The sequence below is a fragment of the Rhinichthys klamathensis genome, unplaced genomic scaffold (genome assembly GCF_029890125.1).
Source record: "Rhinichthys klamathensis goyatoka isolate OS25496 unplaced genomic scaffold, OSU_Roscu_1.1 h1tg000256l_1, whole genome shotgun sequence".
Lineage (NCBI taxonomy): Eukaryota > Metazoa > Chordata > Actinopteri > Cypriniformes > Leuciscidae > Rhinichthys > Rhinichthys klamathensis.
In genome coordinates, this window is record NW_026606778.1 from 1,606,794 (window position 1) to 1,618,499 (window position 11,706).

The following is an 11,706-nucleotide window of genomic DNA, read 5'->3' on the forward strand; positions in this document are numbered from 1 at the left end:
TTTGACTCTTATGTGTCCTCAGGTGGAGTGAGGTAACCCGCAAGTTGGAGATGTGGGTGCAGATTCTGGAGCTGAATGAGAACGGAGAGTACATTCCCGTGGAGGTGGTGTCAGCGCGAGATATTCGCACGGGTGGCATCTTCCAGCTCAAACAGGTCAGGACACCTCATGTTCCTGCGGGGTTAGAAATTACACTACTGTAAGCATGTTAGCCCACTGCTGCCATCTATAGTTATATTAGATCAGATTACGATCAGAATAAAGCATAGCATGAACTACCTTAGGCTTAGGCGTTTTTTTTAGTCACATGCTCGATACAGACGGTAACGAGGTGTTTTTGCATGCTTGCCTTGAGCAAACTTTGTTTTTTTAAATAAATTTATTTATGATTCCTAGACATGTGTGCTCTGTATTTTGCTTGTGCTCTTTTATTCTATCTACACTGTTTAACATTTCGGTTCAGGGCTTTTGTCATGGGGTATTAACTGTTTTTGTTTGTCTTTCCCAGGGCCAGTCTCGGCGGGTTCAAGTGGAGGTACGTTCAGTGCAGGACTCCGGCACGATGCCTTTGATATCAGAGATCATTCTGGGAGTGTCCGTTGGCTGTGTGGAGATCAGGCAGGTGCGGATGACCAAAAACAATGAGCCACAAGAGGTAAATGTGCCTTTTCACTTGAGCTTTTAGCATTTAGCAGGATCGTGTCTGGATATTGTCAGAGTTTGTAATGTTTATATTGTTTTTCTTTGTAGCCTGAGGGTGATGAAATGGACAGTTATCAGGTATGTTTGGTTGTGATGCAATACATCTATAACATTGATTTTCAGTTGATAATAAATATCAGAAGTGATTGATTGTTTTGTATTATATTATATATTTTGAACTTTCTATTCATTAAAGAACCCTGAACAAAAGTATCATAATTTCCAAACAAATATTAAGCAGCACAGCTGTTTTCAACATTGATAATAATATTTTTAACTAAATCAGCATATTAAAATGATTTCTGAAGTGTGACACTGAACACTGGAGCAATGGCTGCTGAAAATTCAGCTTTGCTATCACGAAATAAATTACATTTTAAAATATATTCCAATAGAAAATGTGTTTTCGTGGTGTTGTGGTGCTCCCGCTGAGGTGCAGTTTTGAATCCGGTCTGCATCATTTCCTGATCACATTCCTGGCTGTCTCTCCCTCCCACATGTTTCCTGTCTTTCTCCACTGTCCTTGCCATTAAAGGCATAAAGGGTCTATTAGTTAGCAAAAAAGATGCCAAGCAAAAGCAACTTTTGTGGTTATGCATTTGTCGATCATCCTGTAGGAGCGTGATTTAGAGCGTCTGCGGCGTCAGTGGCTCACCGCTCTCACTAAGAGACAAGAATATCTGGACCAACATCTTCAGACCTTGGTCAGCAAAACAGGTAAAAACCAGACAGAGACATTTTACTGTTTTGTAGTCTCAGGTCAGTAATTAACTACAAAAGAGTGCTGTCCTCTCTTTAATTTGTGGCTAATTAGTTTTGTACTGTCCTTGTGTGGGGAGCTTTTGTGTTTGTTGTTACTATTTGTATTACATCATGCATTGGTCCAAAATCCCACTCCACATAGTTCCTTATTGTTGTTCCTTTGCTGATCAAAAAGTTGCATAATTCAGACTCAAAAGTGGGGTGGGGAAAAACTTTGAGATTTGACTGAATCAGAGCTACATTGATTGGTCAGCATTTTATTTCTGCATGTACACTGATTTTTTTTGAATAGCATAATTTAGCATAAAACTAAAGCTGTGAGAAATCTTGTGACCTGAAGGTTTCAAGTTTATAGAGGCAGAGCCAATGATCTATTCTTTTTCCTCTCTTGGTTTCTTGACAGCTCTGCTTATATTTATCATGATCGAACAAATGTTGCTCAACAAAACAAGTCATCTTCAACTTTTCTAAACTTAAAGTTTCTAAAGTTTAAAAAAAAAATAATACATTATAGTGTACAATGTTATTATAATATTAAATAATTATTTATTGAGAGATGGATGGAATGATGGATAGATATTTAATACGGCTGGGCATTGACACAAATTTCACAATTCAATTTGATTTCGCTTCACAAGCTTGTGATTCGATTCGATTTCAATTTGATTCAGTTCGATTCAATTTTGATTAATTAGGGCTGTCGGGTACAGTACATGGCAAATTTCCTCAAGGACAAAAATATCTCTCTAAACTTGGTACAGCACTAATATTAAAGGTTAAAATCATCTGATTTGTAGGGTACTTAATTTTAAATTACACAAGGAAGTTTTTTTTATAATAATAACATCATAAGAATACATATTGGATGACAATTATGATTCTACTTTTTTTTTTTTAATTAAATTTGGTGGCTGTCATAAAAATTACAAATTAATCAAACATTGAATACTGAAGAATATTACTTTTAAAATATAAAGTAAAACTACAATGAATATGCAGTATAATGCTTATATTTAGCATAATACTCCTCTCTAGAGTAAATATTTCTTAATTTTTCAAATCAATGTGATAAACGAGTTGAGTCAAAAGTAATCTAAAAGTAGTCAGATTATATTACCTTAAATCTGTAAAGTAATGGATTACGTTACTAATTACAATTTTTGTCATGTAATTTAGAATCAGTAACCGACTACAATTTGTAAGTAATCTACCCAGCACTGTATATACATACTATATACATACACACAACAAATATATATTTAATTTTTTTTATTCATAAATTTGTATATAGATATATTGATGACAGGGCCTTCTCTGGAGAAATGGCATGACATAGAAATGAGAGGAAACATTGTTGATTCTCTCTGTGACCAGATAAGTCTGAAGATGACGTGGAGAGGGAGGCCCAGCTGCTTGAGTGGCGTCTGACGCTCACGGAGGAGAGAAATGCAGTGATGGTGCCCTCTGCTGGCAGTGGAATACCAGGAGCTCCTGCTGAGTGGTACGACACTGCTGCTACCATACTGAGCAATTTTCACTTAAACTTACGAATTAAATGAATCGTTATAGATAGCTGGTATACATGTTGTCTGTCAGAGGAGGTTTGAATGAAATTCAGTGTAAAATCAGCTTAGTTTTATGCAGTTTGCTTTTTAGGGAGGATGTTCTAATCCTTAAACGATGTGTTTTGTCAGTTTTGATTTAAGTTTGATTTGTTTGTGAAATGAATGTCAGTATCAGTTAAACAGTTTTTACAAATGTTTAGTCATGAGTATTTGGGCCATGTGTTGATGATTTGATGTCTGTCTTGGCAGGGTACCAGTACCTGGGATGGAAACTCACATTCCAGTGCTCTTCCTCGACTTGAGCGGTATGTTTTTTCCTGCCTGCTGAAGAACAGCAACGTTCTCTGCAGAAATGCAATGTCCTCTACGATCTTTCTTCCATTGCTCCCATTTGTAAGCACTATTTATCTTAACACTCATTTTCACACTTGTTCCTCCTTTGTTTCTGTTCTTCCTCCCTCCAGCTGATGACTTCAGCTCTCAGGAGAACCTAGACGTTCCCGAGGCAGGCGGCTGGGACGCTATGCTCAGCTCAGAAGATGAGGATGAATTTTTTGACCTTCAGATCGTCAAACACTATGATGGAGAGGTGAGAATGTGACCCACGCACCTTCGGGGCTCTCGCAGGCTCCCTAAGTTGTCTGTGAAGGAATGTATTAACCTATTTTACTTCCAGGTGAAAGCCGAAGCCTCTTGGGACTCCACGGTTCATGAATGTCCACAGCTGAGTCGAGGGGCCGCCCCAGATCAGAGAGTATACTTGATCGTCCGCACCGTGGTACAGCTCAGCCACCCTGCAGAGATGCAGCTAGTCCTGCGCAAACGCATCTGTGTGAACCTCACTGGACGACAGGTGCGGCACAGTCTACTTTAAATGACCTACACCATCATCAGAACTGCAGAAAAGTCTTCTCAAACTTTCTGCTGTTAAAGGGTTATTTAACCCAGGAATGAAATTTATCCCGTAATTTACTCACCCTCAAGCCATCCTAGGTGTAGATGACTTTCTTCTTTCAGCCAAACACAATTGGAGTTATATCCTGGCTCTTCCAAGTTTTATAATGAGAGTGAATGGTACCTTTTTTTGAAGCTCAAAAAAGCGCATCCATCCATCATAAAAGTAATCCATATGACTTTATGGGTTAATAAAGGCATTCTGAAGCGAAGCGATGCGTTTTTGTAAGAACAATATCTATATTTATAACTTTATAAACTATAATCACTGACTAGTGACTGGCGAGTCTAGTTCCAGCAGAAGAGTGACCTCTGACCTGACACATCTTGACTCGCGTACGGCCGTTACCGGAAGCCAGTGATTTATAGTTTATAAAGTTATAAATATGGATATTTTTCTTATTATGGATTACATTAATGATGGATGGATGTGCTTTTTTGGGCTTAAAAAAAGGTACCATTCACTCCCATTATAAAACTTGGAAGAGTCAGGATATTTTTGAATGACACCGATTGTGTTTGGCTGAAAGAAAAAAGACACATACACCTAGGATGGCTTGAGGGTGAGTAAATTATGGGATTTTTTTTTTTTTGGGGGGGTGAACTAACCCTTTAATCAAGCTTAACATACAGCTGTGCCATATGTTTTTGGTGCTTAGAAACCCTATACTTTTTAAGAAACAAAAGTTTTTCATATCTATCCCTGAGTATTTGTTTTCTTTTGTTTAAACAGGGTTTTGCCCAAAATTTCTTGAGAAGAATGTCCACCAGGAGCACTATTCCCGGCTGTGGTGTGACCTTTGAAGTTGTCTCCAACATCCCAGGGGTAGGCATACAGTACAAAATCTGCTGTTTTGTCTGTGTATAATGCATTAGTAGCTGAATTATATGGGTTTTTCAGTTACCAATGACAATATATAATACTTTTGCTTAATTCAGAACAGTGTTGCTATTGCTAACTAAACAATTAACTGAAATAAAGCTGAATTAAAAGAAAATATAAATGACGCCAAATAACTGAAATAACATCTTACATTAATATAAATAAAAGCTAAATACAAATATTAAAAATGACAAAAGCAAATTACAAAATTACCGAAACAAACTAAAATTAAAATAAGCTGAAATTATACAAATAAAAGCTCATTCAAAATATTAAAAAATACTATATGAAAAGTACTAAAATTCAAAAACATTGATTCAGAAAAAATTTGTCTGTAGATTTCAGTATTGAAGCAAGGAGAAACTTCCATGTTCTTAATTTACAGTTATTCACTCATATGTATCACTGCAAAACTCTCAGCAACAACTAAATGTCATGTTAGTTAGCCATTACCCACAAGAAATTAACTTGTATCAGCAAAAGCTGCTCTGGTAAAGATGCACACCTGGTTTCTTTAGCTGGTTTGTTTCTAAGCACCTGTCTTTCTTGACTGTGTACGTCTGCAGGACAGTCAGAGCTCAGAGGACAGGGAGATGCTGGCCCGTGTGGCCACCAGCGCTGAGAACGCCAAATCCTTAGACAATGAAGCTGCCACAGAGAAGTACCTTCGGAGCGTCCTGGCCGTGGAGAACATCCTCACACTGGACCGTCTGAGACAGGTCACCCAGCTACCTCCACTTATATTTTTGTACTGATGAGTCTACATTTGATCATCTTTCTTATTTTATAATCATTTGAGCATGTTTTTTATTTTTATTTTTTAAACTGAATTTTACAGGACGAATGAATTTAAAGGCAGAAAACCACCCTTAGGCCGTGTCCACCATAGTGTTTTTAGCCAGTTGATAGAGGTTCGGCAGCGCAGAGTTTTTCCAGTTGAGAAGCTTTGCTTGCAGTGATACGGAATAGATTCAGAAAAAAGTATCCTCTAGTATCTCATTTCACATATAGTTTGTTTCTGTATTGTTTCTATATAAAAATGTTGATACAATGTAAAGTATTTTCTCTTGCTCTTGTTTTAAATTTTGTTCCGTTATTATGCTTGTTGTTGTCATCTGTTGCCGTTGGTCAATGTGGTATTTGTCCCTCCATTCCTCCACTGTGATTGGACGGCTGGGTAAAAAGTAAAAAAGTTTTACCCAATGTTGAACATTCCTAAACTCTTGGTGACCGGTAAAAAACGCTGAGCGTTCAGCGTGAAATAGACACTTAGCACCACGTCACGCTGCTGCCGTTTTAAAAAAGCGGCGCTCCTGTTGAAAACAATTGGAAACATAAGCTAGCCTCTGGAAAAAACGCTTTGGTGGACACAGGGCCTTAGTAATAATTTTTTAGATATGTCAAACTGATTCGCAAAGTGTTTGTAAATCACTGTAGTTTAAGGAATAAAACTGAGGAGAGTAATGTGTTAGCGCATCATTTAACTCATTCTATATAACCTTATCATAGTGATAAATAGCAGTTCTAGGAATCAGTTCACTAAAATGAATGGTGACTTTCCAGTGCGGTCTAGTTTCTCTAGTTCAGCTCAGCATGTTGTTTTCATCATGTAAATCAGATCATGTATTACAGGAGGTGGCAGTGAAGGAGCATTTGGCAGGTAAAGGCAAGGGCAGCAGACGCAGTCTCAGCTCTCCCAGTGTGCACCGGGTAAGCGCATCTGTAGCCTTAAATTCATCTTAACAGAGAGAAATGTTAAGGACACTTGGCATCAACAGAGTCTGGCACATTCTGTATTCACACATCAACTCTTCTTCCTCTAGTTATCTGGAAGCAGACAGGATCTGTCACTAAACTCAGTGCTGGATGACAACAAGGTAAGATTCTAGGGTGAAAAAGGACATATGGTCCACTACAGGAAACCGGTTGTTTTTTGTAACCTCTGATATCCAATTTGCTTATGTAAGAATCGATGGGAGAGTCAGCAGGATATCTTCGGTACATCCTCCCAGATTAGCAAAACACTGCCACGACCATCCAGACCTCCTACACAGAATCAGGACCCTGAGCAAGGTACGACATAATGATCGCTCTTTAAGTGAGCAGTTCAGGACGTGAACAGTTTGTTTTTTTTCGCCAATAAAATAATCTTCCTTTACCATTTCCAGCATGACCCTTTCTTTATTTGTCTTATCTTTCAACTTTCAACTCTGTGTTCTCTGTAAGTGTGTCAGACTCATTCCTGCCTGTGTGCTGCCATTTCTAACCTGGTTTATGAAATAGTAGTTTAACTTTTATCTAAATCAACTTCAAGTATGCTTGTTAGAGGGAAAATATCTGTGTCTAGATCAAGGGCATAATATTGGCAGTTCGAGGTTTGATCTGTCTTGTTCAACTACAACTTCTTTTCACCACTCTTCGTGATCTGTCACAAAATGTCAATGTGACATTTTGTATCAGTGTGACATTATTTTCCAGCGTCATGCACTCCTTTTATTTATTTTCTACATCTGTCTTTGTTTCACCATCGTTGTCGTCTCTCTCCACACACCTCTACCTTGCTTTTTGCCTCCTTCCCAACCTGCCCACAGGTTTCTCAGGGCTTGCTGCTTCTTATATCTCCACAGTCAAGGTCCTGGTCCCTCAGATGCCCAAGCTGCTCAAGTCCCTGTTCCCCGTGCGTGAAGACAAGAAAGATTTGAGACCCTCTCCACAGTCACAACAGGTCTGAACTAATTTTTTTACTTTTGACATTTCAGCCATTTTAATGAGTAAACCATGCCCAAAGCTCGCTTTTCTGCCCTGAGTCTCATGTTTCCTGTCAAGAAATTTCCAGGTCATATTTCACCCTAAAACCAAAAAAATAAAATAAATAAAGTATGAGAAATAAAATGCATAAATAAAATATAGTAAATAAATAATGCATTTTAAGACAAAGTTATTTATTACATTTTTAAATCCAATTATGTGTAGATCATGTGGTATTTGTTGTAGTGTATTTAATTTATGCTGATATTACAGTATAGTTCTACAGAAATTAGAATTTGGGGGTAAAATGTGTTTAATTGTCATAAATATGAAAATGCAAAAAAGATATAGTGGTCCTAAAACTAGATTTTATTTCTTCAAATATTTCTTCCGTTACAAAACTCTCAAATTATTGAATTTATTCAAAAGACGAGCAGTAACCTATGCTTATAAACATTTCTGCATGTAAATTCCAGTCAACAGTGATTTCGTGCATAAATGAAAAAAAGCAATGTGAAGTATCCATCATAAAAATAGCCGAATTAGCGCTTGCAAAGCCTTTTAAGAAATATGCTGCATTTAGATGAGTAAATCATATGTGGTAATCAAAGAGGGATGCGAATGCTCTTGACCGATTTAATTTGAGTCAATTTTAGATTCTAGTATACTGTCGTTCTGTCTTCATGCCTCCTCATTTCCATATAGACAGAAATTCCATACGCTACTACATTGCCAATATATCCATGATATATTATCCATCTTGTATGAGGCAAATTAAGTCTTTAAATTAAGCCTTATTGCTTGGTGGTGGATTTTTTGTGAGAAAAACAGGCTTTTTTGGTTTTCCTTGATTAAAACTGTGTCCTCATTTTGTCAAAGTAAATCATGTCAGAGAAACCTGATTATATGTTAGGCAGGAGTCTCTAGATAAACTCCCGTATTTAATTTCCCCAAGATTAATTGTCAAGCCATACTCTTTCATCATATCTCCTAGCATGCTTTCAACGGAGGCGTAGAGGGGAAAAAAATATGACAGTGATATTTCATCGTGTACATCACTCCTCCCCCTGCATGCAGACTTTTGATCTGTCAGTACTTGAGATCAAACGTAATCCAAACGCTCCCAACATAAAAAATGAACACGTGACACTTAAATCAAGCTTTGTGCCGCCTCGTTGAAAACCATTACTGAAATCGTAAAAACAAATTTAATACGTTCCATTCATCTCTCCAGCATATGCCACGAATAATGATGCAAACAGCCAGCAACCCTGATGAAGGAAGAGTAAGAATAGAACCAGTAAGTAGATCTCCACTCTGATCTCATGCTCTGTCTTTGGCAAAATTAAATAAATATAAATGATGAATTGGGTTACAGACTTGTATTCTGTGGAAATATAGCCTAGGAAGTAGGGCTGTCACTTTACGTTCGAAAATCGATTGCACAATCGATCGGACCAACCAACACAAGTATCGAAAATGAAAATAGGGAATCGATTTTAACGGCCTTCTCTCCAGCTCGTCACGACACGACCGCAGCGAACGCACGTCACACAGACACTTTTTACAACAAAAATGTGAATTCTGCCAGTATTCAGACAGTCTCATGCATACAGATACAGATTCGGCCTACAATCGCCTACGTGGGCGAAATTTGTTTGACATTTCTAATCGTAAACACAGCCATATCGAAGCCTGCAGTAATGTTTTTCATTGATGTTATGGCAGTCCACTCTGCTTATAGTTTTTTGAGAATCTTGCACTCCTGTTTGTCATTGTGCACGAAACTTCATGCCAATAAATCATCAGAAATATTGCTGACTTGTCCGCGTCTCAAGCGCACTCTTTACGTTCGTCCTAATGCCTGTTATTTGTCCGTGGGTTTGCCTATATTTGGCGTTGAAAATGGAAACGTCTTTAGTCATGTAAAATCGATTTTACAATCGATTCAATGAACATTTATGTCTCAAAAATCGAGGATTTTTTCACAAAAGTGACAGCCCTACCTACTATAGGAAGATATTTTAAGAGCCAAGTCTTTCTCTCTTGCATGTGATGTAAATTGCATGCTATTAAATCTGTGGTTTTCCTAGCATGTGCACTCTGTGTGAGAGTCAGATGATAGGTTGAGGTGTAGTTAAATATTCCTTGTGGTTTTGGACGTGCTTCCCAATAGGTCGCAGTAATGGGGAAGAGTCCTGCTTCAGACAGACACTCAGATGCTCCTGATGCCCCGTCCTTTCTGCATGATCCGCATGACCTGCCCCTGAGCCCCATCAGCGAGGCCTCCAGTGGCTATTTCTCTACTAGTGTCTCCACTGCCACCCTTTCCGATGTCTCCATTGCTTGCGGGGACCTTACCCCTACTCCCAATACCCAAACTGGCCCCGTAGCATCCAGGCAAAGGGGAGACGACACTGAAGACTGTCTACCCACCCCTGTTAATGCCTCTGCTCCTGTAGAAGCTGGGCTAAGATCTGACAGGCATAGAAAAGAGGAAGATAGCCACAGGAATGGCGTCACCACCTCCCAGCAGGAAGTACAGCTAAACGCAAACCCTCCCCTGGTGATGAGTACCTCCATAGACAACCCTTTCTCCCTCCAGAAGGTCAAAGCCAATGAACTCAGGTCTTTCAGTAACATTCTTGGAGACGGTAGCGGGAAAGCAACCACAATGCAATCGGAGCAAACTAACAGCCTGGAAAAGCTGGAGATAACTTTTGAGGATGTAGAACCCAAGGAACTTGCTTGGCTCAAGGTGGGAGGGAGAGTCACTGTAGGAACCAGTAAGTCTGGCACGGTCCGCTACATTGGGCCAACGCACTTCTCTGAGGGCGTCTGGGTCGGCGTTGAGCTGGACACTCCCTCAGGTTAGTCAAATTTTCCATTATCTGACAAGTTTTCTGAGAGGTTGACACCTTGGTGAGGCTGATTTACAGACTTGTTCCTCTTGTGGTCTGATGCTCTAAAGTCTCGATCCGAGAACAGATTAATTTCTCCAGATTCAAATGGCCTTTTAAGGCCTGCTGGGTGACATTAGCAACTAGTCATTCTTAAAGTATTAATTAAAAGGTAACAGATTGATAAGTCTTAGCTATGTTTGTTTTAATAAAATTCTATTTTAGCAGTAAGACTCAAAATGCTTGTGGTAATTTGATGTAACACATATTAGGTTCAAACCAAATGAACCTGGTCAAATAACAGAAGACTTGACTTGATTTCTCCTTTCTAGTGACAAGTTTTCTGAGATGCTGACACCACCTTGGTTAAACTGATTCACAGACCTTGTTCCTCTTGTATCCATCAGGTAAGAACGATGGTTCCATTGAGGGCCAGCAGTACTTCCGATGCAACCCTGGTTACGGGGTGCTAGTCCGTCCAGATCGGCTGACTCGAAGGGAAACTTCCAAAAGACACACCGAAAATCGGCGCAGCGGAGAGTTTAGTCAGCAACTGAGGGGAGGAGCCGGCACTGCCATTCAAAAAGGAGAGAATCGCAAATCCTGGACCAGCTAATTGACAATGAGCTGAGCAGGACCGAACATCCACAGCTGAGCTACACCTCCAACATCGCAATCTAACGGGGGAGGTCACCTCTATCCATCAGTGTTCTTGGGCTTTGCATGGAGGTGGTACAACGTTCCCTTACAAACTTCTCTATCAGTTTCGGTGCTATGCTTAATGTGTAGCATGTGGGAGTGCTATGAATTTTAACAAGCTGCTTCAGCTATGTTCCTTGGGATTTGTTGGTTTGGTAACTCAAGCAAGCCTCCTTGAGGTGACCGTAAATGAATCTTCCAGGTCTTTGGGATCAACCCATCATTCTTCTTGTTTGTGCCCTGGTTTTATCAAGAGTCCATTTTTGGACTTGATAGTGCAGATTATGCTTGATTTATCTTCTTTGCGCAGTCAGTAATCGATTTGTAGTTTCCTGAATGTGCCTTTTTAAGTCGACCCATTTTTTGTTTGTCATCCCTCATTGCACCTTTGTAACACTAGTTAAAACGTGGTAAATGGTATGGTAGACATGTAAGAGATTATCTCAGGGATTCGATCAGACTTATTGGATATGTGTTCATCTCTTAGCCACTA

General features: G+C 39.2%; 1 protein-coding gene across 2 annotated transcripts in view; it reads left to right on the forward strand.

The window, feature by feature from the left end:
• The window catches only part of kif13ba (kinesin family member 13Ba), a 56,622-nt gene extending 45,121 nt beyond the window's left edge, over positions 1–11,501 (forward strand). The window contains exons 24-40 of one of the 2 annotated variants that reach the window (XM_056267167.1): positions 23–155; positions 509–655; positions 751–780; positions 1,320–1,419; positions 2,839–2,965; positions 3,279–3,334; positions 3,494–3,618; positions 3,706–3,882; positions 4,717–4,809; positions 5,433–5,585; positions 6,499–6,576; positions 6,690–6,743; positions 6,834–6,939; positions 7,458–7,591; positions 8,849–8,914; positions 9,791–10,484; positions 10,922–11,501. In XM_056267167.1, the coding sequence (XP_056123142.1) occupies positions 23–155; positions 509–655; positions 751–780; positions 1,320–1,419; positions 2,839–2,965; positions 3,279–3,334; positions 3,494–3,618; positions 3,706–3,882; positions 4,717–4,809; positions 5,433–5,585; positions 6,499–6,576; positions 6,690–6,743; positions 6,834–6,939; positions 7,458–7,591; positions 8,849–8,914; positions 9,791–10,484; positions 10,922–11,130 (2,482 nt within the window). In that variant the 3' untranslated portion in view covers positions 11,131–11,501. The remainder of the gene's footprint in view (positions 1–22; positions 156–508; positions 656–750; positions 781–1,319; positions 1,420–2,838; positions 2,966–3,278; positions 3,335–3,493; positions 3,619–3,705; positions 3,883–4,716; positions 4,810–5,432; positions 5,586–6,498; positions 6,577–6,689; positions 6,744–6,833; positions 6,940–7,457; positions 7,592–8,848; positions 8,915–9,790; positions 10,485–10,921) is intronic. The other variant, XM_056267168.1, reaches the window with a different exon arrangement.
• The last annotated feature ends 205 nt before the right edge of the window (positions 11,502–11,706 follow it).